A 19,842-nucleotide genomic window follows, 5' to 3' on the forward strand; every position below is an offset into this window, starting at 1 on the left:
CAAGTCAGTGTGACATTGTAAAGGATAAGCAGGTACTAACAATAAATGGAAAAGTGGCAATGTCTTTCTTCATTGGAACTTAACTCTTCTTTTTTTTGTCTTGGCCTTTTCCATGTCCCTCATGAAAGAGAACATAAGACAGATATGGAATCAGAACGTCTCTGGTTCAGTTCCAGACCTTTGCTGCATCTCCTCCTCCTCTCTCCCTGCATTTCCTGCATCTACCTGCGCTGTTACTTTCAAATAAAGATAACATACAATAAGCTAAAGAGCTTCTTCTAATAAAGCTTGTAGACAGCAATTGGAATCTTTTATTTAAGCTTTTTTGGACAATGAGCTCAACATCAGAGATCACAATGAAGAAAAATATGAGATGCTGTAAACAAGGCGACATACAAAACACTGATTAATCTAGTAAACATGCAGATGGAGTCCAAAAGAGTGACAGATGCATCACACAGCACAAACCAGCACCCGATGCACATGTTGATCAGCACACACGCGGATCATTTTACCAGCATTATCTCACAACGTCCTCCTCCTCCTTGGATGTGACTCAGTCATCATTGCACGTATCCGGGAGGGAACCGCTGTCACCTCTGAAACACAGCTGATTTACAAACACCATGCTCGTGTGGGAGGACAGATTGCTGGGATGAGAGATGACAGATCTTTTCTACCTACACAGTCCTCTGGCCCTGAGCATGCTGTTCATATTTTGACAGAGGCCACATGGTTTGATAACGGTTTTTACTGTGCATTTTTTTTACTATTTTAACACTTGATGAATGTTTTTCGCTACACAAGAACCAGAAGGATTAGATAATCACAGGGAAATTGGTATACCTTTCCTGATATTGTCACTAACCATCCGGTTCTGCCTGCAGCCTACAAACATACAACAGGAATTCCTTAGAAATAAAGTTTGACCCAGGCCCAAAGTGATAGAAAACAATGGAAGTAAACTAAGTGCTTGTAAGGGAGGGATACAGAACAACCTGCTTTAGGCAAATTCAGATGGGAGCTGTGACTTTAATTGCTGCAAAATTGTTTTGATGGACGCCTATTACAGGAAAGGGTGGACACTGATCCAACCAAGCAGACGAATGCGGAGTGTTTACAAACTGGCATCCCCTTCACCAAATATGGTCAAATAATTTGGTAATTGTCTGGGTAAAATGAAGACTGAACACCGAGCTGGCTGCTGTTAATTGCAGAGGAAAGGAATTACAATTGAGCATGTGAACCTCTGCTTGTTTGGGTCAACAGCAGCAATCAAGCTCTGACCTACAGTGAGAGATTTGACATGACACACTGTACACAAGCAGGCTTTTAAATGAAACATCCAAATGTAGTAGATCTGACAGACGCTGATAATGTGGTAAATTAATAATGGTGATTTTTTTATTCAAAGGGGAACGTTGTTCATTCATAAGCTGAGGTGTGATGAAGATACATGAAACATGTCTAAACCGCAGATGAAAGTGGATCAGATGAACTGAGCCTGAATGATTAAAGCCTCAGTCTGATTCTGCATGTTTTCTTCATTCACTACAAGTCATATTTTGTCACAACCCCTCCTCCCTGACTGCTGTTTGGCTGTGTGTGTGTGTGTGTGTGTGCGTGCGCATGTGTTTGTGATTTTTTGGTATGTGTGGTGTGTGTCCTCTGTTCCTCTCTCAGCACACCTGCCTGCCATCACCTCCTGACTGCAAGAACCCTGCACTGACAGTGAGGATCCGTTCTTTGTCTTTGTGCCACATTTCCAAATCACAAAAAATTTTCACTATCATCCTTGTCAAGATGTCTGTAAAACTACGTGTTTGTGATTGGCTAACAGCTGGGTCCCCTTTATACAAATGTGTTCTGCAGCTATAAATGCCCCATGCCCCACATCGGCCATGCAATCCATCCACGTGGTGACCAACAGAAAACCCAGTTTGAATTGTGCCAGCCCATCACTCCCCGTGTACTGCGTATTGTTTGGGTTGATGCATCCTGTGGGTGTAACCAGAGACGGTGCAGTATCATTGAGCTACAGTTTTTCTCACTTGACAAAAAATATTTAACTTTGTAGTATTTGTAATGGTACTTTCTTCAATGACATTTTGCTGAGAAGCACTGATTCAACTTTAACAGGGCTGCCCAAAGTGGGGTCTGAGGGCCAAAGTTGGCCCCCCATAAGGTTCAATTTGGCCTGCCAGATGTTTCTACTGATAAACAACTTAAATGCATTTTTTTTAAAAAAAAATGTAATTATGATTGCTGTTTATGCTAGTTTCTTTTTCATTTTGTAAAAATGTTCTTTTAAATTTGTAATTATTAACTATTTTGTATCACGTGAGTGTGGCTGGCAGGGTGATTTTACTGCTGACTCTCATATTATATTTTTTGCTGTACGGGCTTGATGTTAGTATGATGGTATTTGGACTTCTGCATCACTGCTGTCTTTATACAGGGACCACAACAGAAATAAATATTGGGTTTTATTGTGTTATCTTTGACACGTGCTGCCGGGGTCCTCGCTCACAATGAACACATCATATAACTTTACAGCCTAACTTTTCCGGTATTGAATCACATTTTTCTCGTTCGAAGGTCTGTATTTACATCAGTATATGAACTGGTCCTCGTCAGACTTTAACATCTTCCCATCACCCTCTGCAGGTGAAGCAGAGCCCTCTCGTGCGTCACGCGCTTTGGACTTTAAATAGAGGCTGCAGCGGAGCGCGCGCATAACGGTCTGAAGAGCCGCGAGGAGGCATCTACAAGGGAACCACCTCAAATCAGCGACTATTGGCTCCAGCTTCTTCTTCTCTGTGATTTTTTTTTCCGCGTCACTTCTCCAACCAACTTTTCGGATTTCTTCTTTGAACTCACTGAGCTCTCGCTGCTGTTATCCGGATACGATGGCCAGCTCGGGACTGCAGCTCCTCGGCTTCCTGCTGTCACTGGTCGGCCTGGCTGCCACTCTTGCCGCTACCTTCATGGTTGAATGGAAGAAGCAGTCCCAGGGCAAGACGCACCGCATCTACGAGGGCTTATGGATGAGCTGCAGTGGCAACGAGAGAACAACCTGTGAACCTCACCAGTCCCTCCTGAAGCTGCCGAGTAAGTTTGCGTCTGTATCTCCTCTGAAAACCAGACACTGCTTGAAGAAATTCCTTCCACCGACTATAAGTTACTATAATTAACCAGAAGTGATGTTTGGTTTGACCTCATCTGACGTTATGGCACCAGTCTGATATTCAAAAGGGTCATATAGGAATTTATTTTTTTTTATTCCTGTAAGTACATTTCAGCTTTATTTTTGACAATTTTGTGTATTGACAAAATTCAAAAGGCAAACCAGAAACAGACTGAATTGCAATACATTCAGCAACATGTGTGATATTCATCCTCTCATAGAAAGACAGTGATCATGTCCAGTAATTACAAACTGCATCAATGAGAAGTTCACCGTAAATGTGTGCCAACATCCCCACTTCTGCTCCTGTAGCTGAGGTCCAGGCTACCCGGGCTGTGATGCTGCTCAGCATCTTCCTCTCCACTGTTGCGGTGTTGGTCTCCACAGTGGGAATGAAGTGCACCCACTTCATGGATGGAAAGCCTGAGAGCAAAGGCACAACTGCTGTGATCGGAGGAATCATGTTCATGGTTGCAGGTGAGCTCAGTGGCAGCAGAATAATGTCCCCGTTACAGAAGGCCTAAGAGGCAAGTGAGAAATGAAATTCTTAGTCAGCCAGAGAAGCTTTGGGAAGCGAGGCGATGAGGCAAAAAGAGCGACGAAGTACATGTGGAGAGGAGGTTGTGGTGGGTGAATGGGTCAAATAGGACTTTCGCTCAGGAGATCGGGGCTCATGTCCAGTATGAAACCAAAAGTCAACATATTATTTTTAGAAATAGCAATTTTTTTTCCAGTTTTGGAAACAAAACTACAGAAAAACTGTTTATCAGATAGCTAAAAAAAAAAAAAAAAAAAAAAAAAATCACCTGACATTTTTTTTCACGAAAGAAAGGTTATAGAAAGATTATTTCGGGGGAAAAAAAAAAAAAAAAAAAACCCAGCAGAAACTATTTATATCAGACCTAGAAGATGGATCATGAAAATGAAAGCCTCATTGAGACCTCTTGTCCCAAGATAAGCATCAATAACAATGCATTACAGATAAACAATGTAGGAAAGAAAACCCAAAATACTGCAAATTAGACAGAAATGCAATCATGAAAAACATTTCTACCACAATCATATAAAAGATTTTATCCTAAAAGCAACCTAAATGGCACTTTAAACCAACTCTGGAGCTTTCTGAGAGATAACAAAGACCAACTCAAAACAATAAGTTAATGAAACTAACACATCAACATTTAAAAATATCTCAAAACACCAGCAGACAGAAGCGAAAGCATCCAGTTTCTCAATCTTTTCACAACTCCAACCTCAGGAAATTCTCTAAACTAATCCTGGGAAAATAAGGTGAATCATATGGAGCAGTACAGTCATGAAGGAGGATCCTTGTCATTCATTTAACCTGTTTGTCCTCCGTCTGCATTCGTTCAAAGATGTTCAATCAAACCACCTTAAATGAGCAACATGGTGCGTTTTCTTTGTTCAGGCTTATTGACCCTCATCATAACCTCCTGGTATGTCACGATGATTGTCCAGACCTTCCATAAATCTCACCGCCTGGAGAGGTACACACACACACACACACACACACACACACACACACACACACACTGTTGTTGTTGTGTGATACATGTGCATCTAAATGTTTGTGGTGTTTTTCTCTGCAGCTTTGAGTTCGGGAAGGCGGTGTTTGTCAGCTGGGGTGGTGGCCTCCTCACCATGGCGGGTGGTGCTTTCTTGAGCTGTCGGAGGTGCTCGCGGTCTTCATCGAGGGAGTCCATAAGCGAAAACCACCTCTTCCACGCCACCAACCAAAAGTCCAACTACGTGTAGTGGAGGAGAGCCGGGTGGAGGCCGGGAGAGGCCTTGATACAGTCAGTCCACGAGTGCATTTACCAGCTGGAGCAGGTTGTTGGTTCAGCGCGGAGGAAATGTCCCACTGCAGGATTATAAATCCTGAAAGACAGTAACCAGGATTGCACAGCAGATCAGACTGTGTGTTAAGACTCTGAGGCCCATTTTTTTAGCTTGTTTGTTGAATTCTTCTGTTTCACTGTATGTTTGTTTGTTACCTGGGTGCTATCAGTCAGCAATATCTGCTGCTGTCAGCTGTTTTCTTTACTTTCAGACAAATATGAATGAAGATTCAGTTTTTTAAATTACTTCAGTTTACACACAATGAGCTTTTTCAGGCTGTTTGTATACATATGAAATCATGGTTAAACTCTTCACAAGTAGCAATGAAGAACACTTCACTGTATAATAATAGTTTACAGAGTAGACGTAAAGTTTTGACTCTGTAGCAACATTTCTGTACTTTTACAGTTTGCTTTGGCCCACAAATCGTTCCCTTTACCTCTGCAGTTTCACACTGGTGTTAATATACATTGGTTTGTGTAAGTTGTTATCATATGACCAAAGCTTTCTGTTTCAGTTTGGCTGGTTTTATTGTTATGTGCCAGTTTGAAACATGTATGTACATTTTGAAAAGAAAAATAAAAGGAATTTGTTTTCTTTACATTATTATATTACATACTGTGTTAACATTATTTGTGTGTGTGTGTGTAACTCAAGAAATAATCATGTTTACATGTTAAATTCTCACCACTGCAATTTATATACTGCAATAAGTCATATTGGCTTTTTCATGATATATGAAATGATAAATTCTGATAGTTTTTCTGTGAACTTCTGCACGTAAAACTATAGCATTAGCATCAAAACATGCTTAAAGTACTAAGTAAAGTACTCATTATGCAGAACAGTCCAGCTCATAATAACATATGTTATATTAATGGATTATAGTTATCGATGCATTCATGTGCTCATCACTTGAATATTTAAAGGTGGAGTTAATTCTAACTCTATACTCTGCAGGTAGCTTAGCCTATGAAATACATCATAATCATTTTATTATTATTATTATTAAATATAAATATATATAAACAAATGTTGACCCCATTAACCCACAGTAGATATGGTTTGGTTCACTTTAGATTCTATAGATCCCAATAAAACTGCTGTTTTTCTGACAAAGTGGATCCTGTTGTCCTAAAAATACCAGCCGTGCTCCAGTAATTAGGGCTTTCCTGACACTGAAACAGTTTCCTTCCTTTCATATCTGCTGTCGTTTTACCCTCTAAATACTCTGTTTACTGGCATCTGTTATTGCAGCTCCTGCTGTGATGAACTCAGAGAAGTGACTGGAGGGAGCATAAGAATTTCTGCATAAACCGAGATGAGAGTCAGATCAGTGTGGTGAGCATATGAGGGACAGATATACTGGAGAAAAATAGCAAGTGTATTAAACCTTTTTGGGTCAGTAAAACTTCGAATTCGACTAATGGTTGATTGATACATTGTAAATTTTGCTAAGAAGGATGAAAAAGGCAGGAGACAACTACACAAGAGGAAACTCAAATAGTCTGAATATATGTGAGCATCAACAAATACAAATGCAAAACAGACCTCAGTGTTTTCTGACCTCAGTCTTCAGTCAAACCACAACAAATCAAAACAGGAGACAGTGTTGTCCTCCTCAGAGGATGTAAATAATACAGGAGTCTCTCATGGGGCGACACACTGCTGCCCTGAACTCTCAGAGGAGAGGAGAGTGACTGCATGACGGATGCTGTGTGGCAAGGAGAAATTAAAGAGCTCTTACAAGTTAAATTGATCTCCATCTTTACACATTATTATTTACGTACAGATCATTGTGGCCCATCATATTTAGCATAAATTAAATCTAATAAGGGCAATAATGAAAGCTAAAACACGGCAGACTGAACAAACACACAGATGGATCTGTTCTTCATGTAGTAACTTCAGGACCACAGTTTATTCTGTACTCCTACACGAGTGGACATATTAACAGGAACACCTGTAATACAAACAGTCCTACAGTAAATACTTTTTGATTTTACTTTGTGGTCATTTTTAAGGTGCTGATCTGCTGTGTTTGTCATGTTTCATGGCATCAATTAATTATTTTGTCCATTTCTTTTAGGTCTGTTGAACTTTGTAACAGTACAAACATATAGAGAAATACATATTGAGGTGTCTCTGCTTTAATGTGTTTTCTTTGTGCCCATTACAACTTGCACTTTATCCACTGAAACATACCTGGTTGTGAACAAATACAGTTCACTCATAAAAAAACAAAAAACAAAAAAAACAAAACATATTTCATACTTTAGCACATTGAGTACATGTCATCCAAATACAGATACAGATAGTGTTCACAAATAGAAACACAAATATCTACATTTACAGTAAAGAGCTTGACACCTATGTGACACATTCACTGACTCATTTATCTTAAAAAATGTTGCACAAAGCAAACTGAAAATGAAATTCGTCTGCACATAAACATACTGTGTTTACTGCCCTCTAGTGGTCAAATTCAATGCAGAAGTCTTCACATTTTGTTTTTAGATCACATTTGAAAAAGCTTTTGCTTCACACAATTATATATTCCAGCCAGGATAATAAAAGTTTGTCCTCAGATGATAAACTTTATGAAAAATAATGAAGATTAAAACAAACGGCCGGGATTATTTCCAGAAAACATTTACCGAAATTCACAGCTGAGGTGAAACAGAAGCTCAAGCACACAATCTACAGCGTATGTAAGTGCAGCTTATTGTTTATTTATTTATGTATTTGAGTTCTCATGTCCTGAATTTTAAAGTGCTTGTCTCCGAAATGGCCTCCAGAGGGAGACAGTCTCCTCTAAGTGGATAATGTGACTGTTGAAACTCACAGTGAACAGCAGGTAGTTCATTCACATATCTCACCATAGTTGTCTGTAACTATTATAATCATCTAATCAGGCAACTCAATATCTGAAACTGTCCACTAATTTATTATCAATTATTTTTGTATTCATCAGGGAATTAATAATAAACAAGAGGCTATTTTTTATATGCAGTCCCTGAACAGATGCTCCAGCGTCACCCTAATAAAGAATATGAGTGATGGCAGTAATCTGAAGTTTAATGGTTTGAACTGTAATTGGACCATTTTTAATACATTACATTTAAATACAAGGCTGTGTTAATTACAAGCTTGTTTGATCAAAAGTTGTTTTAAATGGTAACATTTTAATGTCAGTCCATGAAGTGAAGCCTCTGTTTTGTGTTTGGTGCCGTTTTCTGAGTCGCGCTCCTTTTTCAGGCGTGTTTGCGGTCACTGCCTATGGAGAAGAAGCGCGCGCCTCCTTTACAGAAACAACACCTGAACTTGTTTTTAGAGAAAAAAAACACACCTGTCGTTCAGGTGTCAAAAGTCCGTGCGGTGAAATGAAGTGAAATCAATGTTATTGGCGCTGTCTGAGGGACTCCCTGAAGGACCCCCGCCGGGTCCTGCCTGCCTGCTCCAGGAGCCTGTGAGGAGCTCTGATTGTTCTCTGCCCATTCATGTGTCGGAGGGAGGAGTTTGCGGAGCCACAGAGGGGTCATAACAAAATGTGTGTCCCCGACTAAAGCCACATTATTTCCGCCCCGGTCCGTTGCCGTCCTGAACATCTCTGCGAGGAGCTTTAAATGGACTCTAAAACGAGGCTGAGCTGATAGTGACTGACAGCCGCTCCGTCTGCTCTCCGCCTGCCGCTCCTCACGGTCTGAACCGAAGCAGAGGATGGATGGAAACTTTTCACCGGCTGCTGTCTCGTCAATAGTCCTGCTCACCGTCGTGTTTTCAACCTCTGCATCTTTCCTGGAGCCTTACGACCTTTTGTACGACAACGCGGTGCAGGCGTTTTACAACAGCGACTATAATAATGTGGTGCGCTACATGGAGGGAGCGCTCAGCAGCCACAAAGAAGTCCGGCGCACCAGAGTCCGGTGCCGGCTGAGGTGCCAGGACCAGCATCCGTTTGATGAGACGTTCTCGGACCTGCGCTTCTCCGACGTGGTCCTCCGGAGAGCAGCGTGTATGAACAGATGCGTCGAGGAGAAACTTGGCTCGCAGTCTCTGCATAAAGTCAGCGAGGATGTAGTGCAGGACTTCAACAGGAGGATCCCCTACAACTATCTTCAGCTTGCTTATCAGAAGGTAGGGGGGGGAGGGGATGTGCATGTGAGCCACAGTAAACTGGATCTGCTCTTCCTCACATTACCTGCTGCAGTCTTCATCAGCTGCTGCTGCAGCAGCGTGATGCAGAGTGATGAGAGGAGAGCTGCAGAGCACACATGTAGGCAGGACAGGCCGCTGTGCATGTCCCAGAGCCGATACAGCCATATGGGACATGGGTGCAGTGTCTGTTACAAAACATCTCAGACCTCTGAAAATTGACAAAAACAAGTTGGCTGACAGCTCCACTGCAGAAGTACAGCCTGACTGATGTTGGTTTTTCTTGTCCCGATATTGATATTTAAGAGTAGTTCTTTGTTAATGAATGCATATAATTGGTCAGTATTTGCCTTTTGCAGTAACACAAAGGTGTGTACAGGACCGAGCTAAAGTTGCCTGCAATAACATATTGAAAAGCAAACTAGCAGAGGGGACATGTTGACCTGTATCTGGAACTGGAATAGGCTGTATACAATTTGAGCAAAAGAAGTGTCCAGTAAACATTATAACAATAAATGCAGGGAAAACAAGAATTCTTCATATCTGCCAGAAATGCTGATGTATGCGTGATAAGCAAATACTGACAAATAATATTGGCCTGTTGGTGATATCCCTCAGTGCAGAAGCTTGAATAATAAATACACAGCTGTCAGGCCTATGCAGCAGTGTGATGTAACACGCGCCACACGCCTCTGTGTCCATCACACACATATCAAAGACCCCTGTGTTGCTGGTATTACTTGCAGGTAGATCAAGGCTCAGCAGCCCAGTTGCAGCAGGTTGACTCTGTCTGTCTGTGCACTTGCTTCAGTCCTTTGTTTACAGCCACGCTTTGTTTTTTTATGGCTCCTCTGTGTGCTGTGTTATTTTTGAACAAATGTTTGTGGGTTTCTCTGTTTTGGCAGCTCTTTTCTTTTTCTTTCCTGCTTCATCCCGTGCGCACACTGGTAGCTGCACATGTGCTGGAGGAGAGCGTGTGACTCAGTCAGAGAGTAGATTCAGTTTGCATTGTTGCAGCACTCCTGAACTGCCATCCTTTCTCAATCTCTGTATGGTAGTAATCTGTGTTATCCGCTCTATGCACATACGAATTTCCAGAACAGAATTTCCCATGAGAGCCATCTTTTGGCTGGGATGATGTTGAGTGCTGCTTGGCGTGGGAACAATCTAAGACACATAAAACAGGAGAGAGAGAACGAAGTGCTTATTCAGACTCTGTGTGACTCTGTGCTGTGTTTGTCCCAGAGGAGCAAATATGGTTTCCGAACACATTTCATGGATATTTTCATTCAAAGCTCCTTCTTTTGAAAGAGTTGGAACCCCCCTTGTGCACTGATCTGCTCAGTATTATTATTTATTTGCATGTTTTGTGTAGAAGAAAAACTGCAACAGGAACATCCCGCACGCCTCCTGCTCCAGGCTGGACTTCCGACAGATGAAAAGAGTTCAGCTGAGCTTTGCAAACACTTCATTCAACATGCAGCCGTACAATAAGATGTCTGACTGCAACAATGATACAATGAGTCCTGCAGGGAAATTGTCTTGTCTGTATCCGTCCCTCAACAGCATGCTCAGGGTCAACTTCAGGACACTTCAGGGGGTGGATACTTGCAGTTTCAGGGGCATGAAGTGTATCTGTTGTACATGTTAGTATTTAGTAAGATTTAACTCTGGTTGTGTTTGAATCTTACTCGATTTTTTACCCTCATTTGAGTGACATTTTAACCTAGTTGTAGCTCAGTTGAGAAGCTGGCACCATCCCCTCACATGAACCTGAGACCCAGTCCACTTCCCCCGCCGCTGACTGCAGACCAGCTCAGAAATGCCAGGGTGATGACACACAGCTTCCACTGCTCAGAAGTGGTGGGAAGTTAATCGGCCCTGTCACTGTCTGCGGGCAAATGGTTTCTGCATTTTTTTCTGAATCAGCAGAGAAAGACTAAGAGCTGATGTGATCCTCTAATAAAAGTGCACACTCCTGTCTAGACATGAGCGTAGACTACGGCCTTCTACGCAGATCCTCGCCCAGCTGTAAAAATATTGCCAATCTTTTGTGTGAAGAATTATGATTTCTCTGACATCTGTTTGGAGAAAAAGACCAACATTATGTTTTTTTCTCTCACAGCAAAGAAGGAACTGAAGCTCTCATGATGTTTTAGCCGATCTTTGCTCTCTCTCGCCTGTCGTGTTGACGTCTTTATGAACTGAGTACATGGCAGCACATCAAGGCTGAGAGCTCTGATGTTGATCTTACCACAGGTAAGGAGAGGCAGAGCTGGAGCGTTCCTATTGGCCAGGCTGATCAGAGAACATCAGACCAGTCAGTGTTTACCTATGTGCATTAGTATCTGAATTGTATGTGTGAGTGTGTGTGTGTGTGTGTGTGTGTGTGTGCGTGAGTGGGTACCCTCACATGTGTGTTATACTATTGGTGGTGTTTGTAAAAATAAATAACATTCCTGCAGTATTTAACATTCCAGCGTCACACACCCTCCTCCTGACAGCCTCTGGCATAATGCTGCCATTGGGCCTGTTAGAAGAGGCTCCACAGTCTCCAACTGTTCTCCTCACTCAGGCCGTATGTCCCCAGCTCGCCCATCATTTAGCCTGGCAAATATTTTATTTTCCTGTTGTGGTCTGTTTGCTTTTCTAAAAAAAGAGAGGCACGCCACCTTCTGCAGGTATTAAAGGGAGACTTCTGTAGTTGCCACTGGACCAGACCCTGACGGGCTCCAGTGATTCCTGCCGCTGCCCGCGGCGCTCGCTGTACAGTCACGATCAAAGGCCCTGAACTGTCCTCAGGGGGCAAGAAAAGATTGTATTTTCAGCCACTGGTTCCTTAATCTGATCAGTCTCACAGTACTGCTATTCCATGAAGAGATTATGAAGCATGGCCTGAGGTGGAAGAGGTGCTCAGATCTTATATTTAAGTAAAAGCAGCAATAACACAGTGTAGAAATACTTGTTACAAGTGAAAGTCATGCATTTAGATTTTCACTGAAGTAAAAGTATGAAAGTATGAGCATCAAAATATACTGAAAGTACCGAAATTGAAAGTACTCATTAGGCAGAATGGCATATTTCAGAGTAGCGTATGTTCTTGCATTATATTTGCAGTGCACATTCCTCAAGTAGCAGTAATTCAGAGGTCTGATGATGCTCCATAATGACCCCGTCGACGCACTCATCCTGTGGGCCCAGTTCAACCCCGGTTTTGAGGACATTTGGAGCCATAAATGTTGGGATTTACAAACTCACAAATCTAAGTTGACTATGATCTGACACACACGCACACACAGAAGTGCATTTCTTCAAACTGCGCTGACATCATGGAAAAGCAGGCAGCTTTCTCGTGAGCTCATTAAGTTAATTTGTCCTGGGAATCGGGACACATGACTCAATAACCGTCCCATCGTCATTTTGTTTTGAGAACTTCCCCCGTGTCTCTCTGTACGACGTCCAAAGGTGATAGTAGGTCAGAACGTCTCTGAAGCCTGCTGATGTTATGAGCCTCCTCTGGAATTTTCTCTTTAAAGTCCGACGCGTTCACGATTCCACTGTGAACACCATGGTTTGATTACAACACAGCAGGCAGCTCCTGGCTCAACTACAGTCCTCCTTAGGTGGAATCTGCTGCCTGGGTTGTGATTAAAGTTTAGGTGTGTGTCTGTGTGTTAAGGGCCAGCAATGATTGCAGTGTTATGGTGCATTCTTGCTGTGACTTGTTTTGTCTTCCCTTTTATTGAGAGAAATCGGCAGAGATAGGCTGCAGCGTGGGGGGAAACATCTTCGCAGATTTCCAGCTCCCACATCAGCTGGAACCCCAGCGAGGAATGTTGGACATTCGAGTGGAAAATGAATAGATTTTATACGGACAGAGCTCACTGCAGTGAGTGTTTGTGCACTAGATGGAAATCACAGATGATGTTATTGTCATCTGCAGCTGATAATAAGGGGATGAAAGGGACCGAGCGATTGTGTCTTTGGATTGGTTAAAGCAAGCAGTAATGCTGCCATTTGCTCAGAGGCAGGCAGGTTGTTTGCAGCCAAGTCAGATTTATGTGTTTGATGTATCCGCGGGGTCATTCTGCTGTTATGCTTTTTGCAAAGTGACTGGGAGCCTGGGAGGGGGGCGAGAAGTGGTGCGTGAGTAGATCACAGTGGAAATTGGCTCTGCAACTGAGTCTTTGCTCTGCACGTATGTTTGACTGAAGGAAATGAAGCCTGTGACTCACTGAAAAGTCCATTTAGAGTTTGTGAGACATAAAGTAGCTCAGCGTAAAGGCTCATGAAGTGATAATACACTGAAGTGGGGTTTACTCGTAAGTGTTTCAGTTCCATACTTCAGCCCTTTGACCTGGAGTATCCACTGGTTGCATGGCCAAGAAAAGGTCCAGAACTCCCTGTAAAACCACAGCAAATTGTTTTTACGCTTTGATTTCTGAGCTTTAACGCTGCTGGTAGATGGATTTCATTACATTTAGACAGAGCTAGGCTAGCAGTTTGCCTTTGTTTCCAGTCTCTGTGCTAAGCTAATTTGAGCTAACCTGCTGCTGGATTTACCGAGCAGACATCACAGTGATATCACTCTGAACGACTGACTCTTGGCCAGAAAGTGACGTATTTCCAAGAATGTCAAAATATTCCTGTAATGTACTTGTTTGCTTGTCTATCAATATATCAACCCTTTTACAAAACAGAGTTAACATATTTTACCAAAGGGTGCCCCTTGATACACTGCTGCTGACAGATTAAGTGACGCTGACTGTTTATGACATAATAAAGAGACTCAACCCTGAGGTGCAAGGAGTATTTCACAAGAAGGCAGAGCTTGAAAACGAAAATTAATTAGAAAGAAAGAATTGGGAAAACAGTTGTCTTAGATGCAAATTTTCTTCTCGTACTTGCTGGGCGAGACCGAACTTGTTCCGATGAGATTCAAGTACTTTCTAGTCTTCTGTCATTGAAATTTCCAAGAAAATTATTACCTTGTGTGTCATTGCCTTAGATAATATTTGTTCTGGGAAAGGGGGATCAGTAAACAGAGGGATGCTTTCATTAATGAATGTAATTAATCACCTTAATGATGATCACATCACCTTCTCCTACGCACACACCTGGAGTGCCACCGCGCTGCTCTCCTCTGGCCTAGCGTGCAGCGCTGGTCTTTGCCCAGACAGTCAGACACTGTGGCACTAGGCTGTGCCAAAGGCCTTCTGCATGACTGGATTTGAGCGGATAACGGGCCACAGGAATGTGAGGGCACGCTGTGGCGTAACACACCAATATTGTTCTCGCCCTGATTAACAATTAAACGGCCGCAGGAGAGGAGGAGGCAGGAGGCTGGTTAAGGATCACTGCTGAAAACACTGCAGTGGCTTTTGGGCTGGGATGAGACAGCAGCAGGTTGTGGAAGGGAGTCGGACTTGGCTCGGAGGTGATGTTGTCAAGCGCTGGCATCTGTGAATGTGTAGCTGAGGCCAACTAAAACAGCAGACTGGCCTGAAGCAGGGACTGACGGAAATCAGGAACGTTTTTGATTCAAGTTCCAAACTTTCAGTCTTGATTAATTGAGATATTTATCACTGTGACTGCGTTCTGAGCAGAGTGTATTCTCAATTTGCGGAAGATCACAATCCTCCCTTGTCACAAAAAGGAGGATTTAGACCAAGAATCACAGTCTAGATCCCAACAGCTGGAGACAGCATTTACATACATGTATATGTTTGAATGTGGATTTCATATGTTCAGTAGCTGAAGGGTTGACAGCAAGGACAGTTGTTACAACCACAGATCCATTGTGTGTGTGTGTGTGTGTCTGTGTAAATTCTGGTTGTGTGTGTATTATTCTATTATTCTTTGTGTTTTGTGATTATCAGTCTGGCCTAAGACTCCCGGGTGTCTGAGTGGAGAAATCAGGGCTGGGATGGAAAAACCACACTTTGCCAGGCATCTGTTCAGCTTCACTGGTGACTCGGACTATGTGTTGGCTGCTGCAGGGGTGCAGGCAGAGAGAGCACGTCATGTTATCTTCTACACAGCAGACAGAATCACTTTTTTGTTTTCCATCAAATCGTGAAAAGGAGAAAATCTTTATTGCCCTGTCAAGTGTGACACCCACATAAAAAAGCAACTGGAGTAAAATGTTTCCTTTTCCGAGAAAAACGCCTAAGTGTACTTTGGACAGTTCTGAGGATGTTCTTCTTCAGACAGAACATCTATGGACAGCTTGCTGTAAATCCTGCAGCGGCTGCCTCAGAGAGCAGGAACCTTCTCTGTATTTATGGGTGATGCTGTATGAAGAAAATACATTGCTCTCTGATGTTCACTCATTCATACACCCATGGGTGTGTCATCTGCACTACTGTAAGCAAAGATGTTAAAATAGAGGAGATGGAAAGCTGACTAGCGGTGTTGTTAATTTTCTTAATATTTGTTTACATGAAGCCAGTAGCCAGTTCAGGATCTATTCTGTCTTCTGTCTGTTCTGTGATTAAACACATATTTGGCTTTGACAGGGGTGTTGGCGCAGGTTTAAGCCAACCTTTCAGTCCACACAAAGAGTGAAATGTTCGTCAGGTTTTCTGCGGTATCCTATATCCACCTCACAGCTTGTTCTGCACAACCGTGAGCTATAAATTGTGCTAACGTCTCAAGTTGCTTCTGTCCTCAGCGGATCGTTTCTCACAGCGGAGAGTTGTGGCCTCCGGGGTGGAAACCACAAGCGGGTCGAGGGTACAGGAAGTCAAATCTGTTGTGGAAAATGAAGCAGTTTCCCATGTTAGTTTGATTTTAAGTTAAAGTGTAGAAGGTTTTTTTCCTTTTGTTTTTTCAGTATCTTCATTGCACACAAGACATATAGTTTTGTAAATATTTAATCTGTGGTGTTCAGTCATGTATGAAACTGAGGGCTCTTCTGCTAAATTGGTAAAAAAAAAATATTTGTTAAGACTTCTGTGGAGGAAGATTTATGGTATTTAGTATGTGGCTGCTGTGGTCGCAGTACCAGGAAGCCTATTCAGACCCACAGCAGGGCCACATGTCTCCTGTGCCCTTTTTCCATTGGTTTGATGATGCACACACATGCTATGGCGTGCCGTCATGTGATCATATGCATCTCCACTGCACCCTCACAGCAGGAGGAAGCGTGGAGCTCTCTCGTTGTTTCAGGGTCAAATGGGACTCAGATGCTAATGTTGTTTACTGTAAACATAACTCTATAAACATAGTTCTATGTATAGAAGCACCCACGCTGTAGTTTATAATATCACAGCTCTGCTATGCTTAATTTTCATATTTCTGCACTTTGCAACAACAAAGTAATTCATGATTTTATTTCCACACACAGAATCTACTTCTAGGGAGATATCACATGACCTGAAACCCTCCAGAGTCATGCCCATGTCACGAGGCACAGACTATAATTACTATAATTTCTGATATATGACTGAATGAGTTAAACCTACTTTACAATGGAATACGGTACAGTTCAGTTGATCAGAAAAAGAAGTTAGATCATCTATGAATAGTTTTCAAGTAAAATTGCTGAACATTCTCCGTTTTCTGTGCAATCAAATTGAATATCTTTGGGTCTTGATTGGACAAAACAGTCTATTTGAAGAGGACAGCCTGGCGTTTTTTTTTACTATTCTCAGATGTTTTATAGACCAAATAATGAATTGATTAAACAATAAAATAATCTGCAGATGAATCAGTAACATGAATAATAATTATTTCCTTCCCTAAAATGCGGTAATCATGCTAATGTTGGCAAACTGTATCACGTTACATTTGGTTCATCATTGAAAATCAATCAAATCTGATAATGCAAATCCTGAATCCTGTGCCAGCTCCTCCAGTGTTCCTCAGAAGTGAGAATCATTCATATTTTGTGGGCAGTTTATTTGCCTTTTTGACCCCACAGCTGTTTCCTGTAAAATTCCATCTGCAGTGTTGATTGTTTATCCAGGCCGGCTCCGCTGTCGTCAGCCTGCAGGGCGATGGTCCCGTGGTGACTCCGTAGTAAATGTTTGCTTATGTGGCACTGTTGGTGTGTGTACTCTATGTGTGTGTAAGAAAAGATGTGTAGCTGGATATCAGAGTATGTGTTATATCGAAAGGTCAGCGTGGCCCGGCCTGAGCTGTACTCCAGCCACATCCTACCTGTCCTGTATTATATCTCTATCTCACACCATGAAAAGACAGCATGACAGCTCTCTGAATCCACCCTGCGCTACACATCGCCAAGTTAAGTTCGACAGCTGGCATCGAGAAGGCGACTATTTCCAATTTGCACACATCCTCCGTCCTGCCTCTGACTGCCAAAGAATAATTCATCTTAGCGGTGCATAACGCCAGGATTTCCAACTATTATCCCCTGCCGCTCTGTGATCCGCTTATCTTTGTCGTTAGATCTCAGCATCTCGTCTCCCTGAGAGGTTTTTCCCCCTGGGGGAACAGGTACCATTACACGTATTTAGAGGACAGGAGAAAGTAGTTTTAATGATCCCATGCTGACCCGACCCCTGGCCGACACTGACCTCGCACCGTCTCCACATCTGGTTCAGATCACTGAGAATTGCAGCGAACAACAGTGCTCAACAGCGTTAGGCACCAGGAGTCAGGCCTTTATGAAAGTCGTGTGACAGGAATGGCAGAAAGTGAGGCCGAGGCTGAAGTGTGCAGTCAAATACTTTTCTTCTTGGGTCGCAGTTATGTCATCTCTAGCCAATTAGAGGTCCTGCTCGGTGGCTCAAGTAACGAGGTCCTGGCTATCAGCAGAGTGCTGGTGTAAATCCTTTGGGTGAGCAATCTATCAGCTGTATGAAGTACTTACCTAAACACAGTAGCCTTTGTTTCAGAGCTGCTTTATAGCTTCAACCTGCCTCTGTGTTGTTGTTTACACCATTATCCATGCAGCTTAAGTGGAACTGAGACAATTATTTAGAGAAAAAGAATTCATCTGTTTCTAAAATAAATCCCTCAAGAAAGCTGAAAGAAGTTTTTGACTCCCAACATGTGGGATTGAATCTCAAGGCGTCCAGAGGTGGTAATTAAACAGGACATAAAACATAAAACGTGCACATGTGTGGGTCTGCCCTCATAAGCGTCCTGAGGCAGATTTCCTTAAAGAACCTTTGCTGCAGATTTGGGACTTCCCGTGAGCAGTGGGACTATATCATCTGAGAAAAAGGAAAGTGAGGTCAGTCCTGCACGCTTGAAAGATTAGCTGAACTGATTGATAGGGCAGAAAGTGAGACAGTTGCTCAGGACTGAAACTCCTTGACAGCTCTCTGGCTTGGAAAATAAAAGAGTTCAAAACAAGTAAATCTTGTGTCAAACAGAGTTAGCACCCATCTGCTCAAAGCAGGCCTGTAACAAATGAATACTTTGGCAAATCAGTAATTCTGATTATTCTAGCAATTAATTGCCCTGCCAGCTTAAAAACAACAACTTAAGCAATTACAGTTGCTTATCTACACTTCCTGCATCAGTTGTGCTTCTGTCATCCTTTTAGCTCCGTTTTCACAACTCATGAAAGAACATATCTGACTCTTCAGCTGATAAATGCTCCACTGCATTCACCAGCTAGGTGCTAACTTTGTTTGTCTACTGTTCAGTGCTGAACAGGTACCATGCAGTGAGCGTTTTCACTGAAAACAGCTACACGAAGCAGCCAAAGATGATGCTATGAGAGCGGTGAGAGCGAGGCAAAACTGCAGAGTTACAGGCTGTAAAACCAAAATAATGAGCTGAAAGTTGGAAGCACTTAGAAGCTGAAAGTTGCAGCTTAGCTACAGCTATTAGCACCTGCCAATCATTGGGTATGTCACTACGACTGAGCCCTTTCGCATCCATAGTCATGTGATCCATTGCCAATATAAAGCACCATCCTAACAAATGGCTTTCAAAGCTATGCAGACTGCACACAGTAAGAGTCACATTCTGTTTCTCAGAGTGTTAGTTTTTGCTGTGTGTCCTGCCCCAGAATTGCGAAAGCTGTTTACAGCCCTGTCTCAAGAATGTCATGTGTACTTTAAAAGCTATGATGAGAACACAGAGAAAAACAACCCGGTGGCACCAACCCTGATAAGCCTCCACCACAACTGCAGGATGTATGTGCAAGTCATGCTTGTATGGCTTCTGTGCAGTAAAAATAAGGTAATCTTTTACATCTTCTTCTAGCCACAAAATCACTGGAAGTTGAAAGCTTTAATTTGCTGAATCAAAGGTATATGCTGATTATCACTTGTTGGACTGTTTACTCCACTTAGATCTTCAAGAATTAGCTGAAACTACAGGCTTATTCACTCACATGAATGCATCTTCATTCAGGATGAGGTAAAACGATTTTCTCATCAAGGCCCACCCTAAACTATGCAAGGCCTGGTTAAATCCCTGAAGTCTGCCGTCAGCTAACACCTCGCGTCCAAGCTGCAGCTCACTTTCCAGCTGCTTTTTACAGTTGGCTCCGTGTTTATGTTCATCTCCATTTGCCAATTTGGTAATGACTCATTAAAATGAAGATTTGGGAGCTGAGTTTGTCTAAAGCGTCCAGAGGTCTGTGATGTCACCCAGTGGGAGAGCCCCCGCAAAGAATGTAAACTTTTTGGCTCCAGTCGGGATTTTGAGAGAAAACG

General features: G+C 42.5%; 2 protein-coding genes across 2 annotated transcripts in view; both read left to right on the forward strand.

The window, feature by feature from the left end:
* The first annotated feature begins 2,758 nt into the window (after positions 1-2,758).
* On the forward strand, positions 2,759-5,537 carry LOC143318028 (claudin-19). Its single transcript, XM_076725920.1, has 4 exons — positions 2,759-3,111; positions 3,500-3,664; positions 4,617-4,695; positions 4,798-5,537. Exons 1-4 carry the CDS (start codon positions 2,910-2,912, stop codon positions 4,961-4,963), a joined length of 612 nt encoding a protein of 203 aa, XP_076582035.1. The 5' UTR covers positions 2,759-2,909; the 3' UTR covers positions 4,964-5,537.
* A 3,025-nt stretch (positions 5,538-8,562) lies between these two features.
* p3h2 (prolyl 3-hydroxylase 2) overlaps positions 8,563-19,842 on the forward strand; it is a 57,741-nt gene continuing 46,461 nt past the window's right edge. Inside the window, exon 1 of the mRNA XM_076725921.1 lies at positions 8,563-9,184. Coding sequence (XP_076582036.1) covers positions 8,768-9,184 — 417 coding nt within the window. The 5' untranslated portion in view covers positions 8,563-8,767. The remainder of the gene's footprint in view (positions 9,185-19,842) is intronic.

This window comes from Chaetodon auriga, chromosome 3 (genome assembly GCF_051107435.1).
Source record: "Chaetodon auriga isolate fChaAug3 chromosome 3, fChaAug3.hap1, whole genome shotgun sequence".
NCBI classification, from domain to species: Eukaryota; Metazoa; Chordata; class Actinopteri; order Chaetodontiformes; family Chaetodontidae; genus Chaetodon; species Chaetodon auriga.

What these genes read in the sequence shown, in the direction of transcription:
- LOC143318028 (XM_076725920.1), top strand. Translation starts at nt 2,910, where the DNA reads ATGGCCAGCTCGGGACTGCAGCTCCTCGGCTTCCTGCTGTCACTGGTC. An exon ending in GTCCCTCCTGAAGCTGCCGA is followed by an intron (nt 3,112 to 3,499) that starts GTAAGTTTGCGT and finishes CTGCTCCTGTAG; the next exon opens with CTGAGGTCCAGGCTACCCGG. An exon ending in AATCATGTTCATGGTTGCAG is followed by an intron (nt 3,665 to 4,616) that starts GTGAGCTCAGTG and finishes TTCTTTGTTCAG; the next exon opens with GCTTATTGACCCTCATCATA.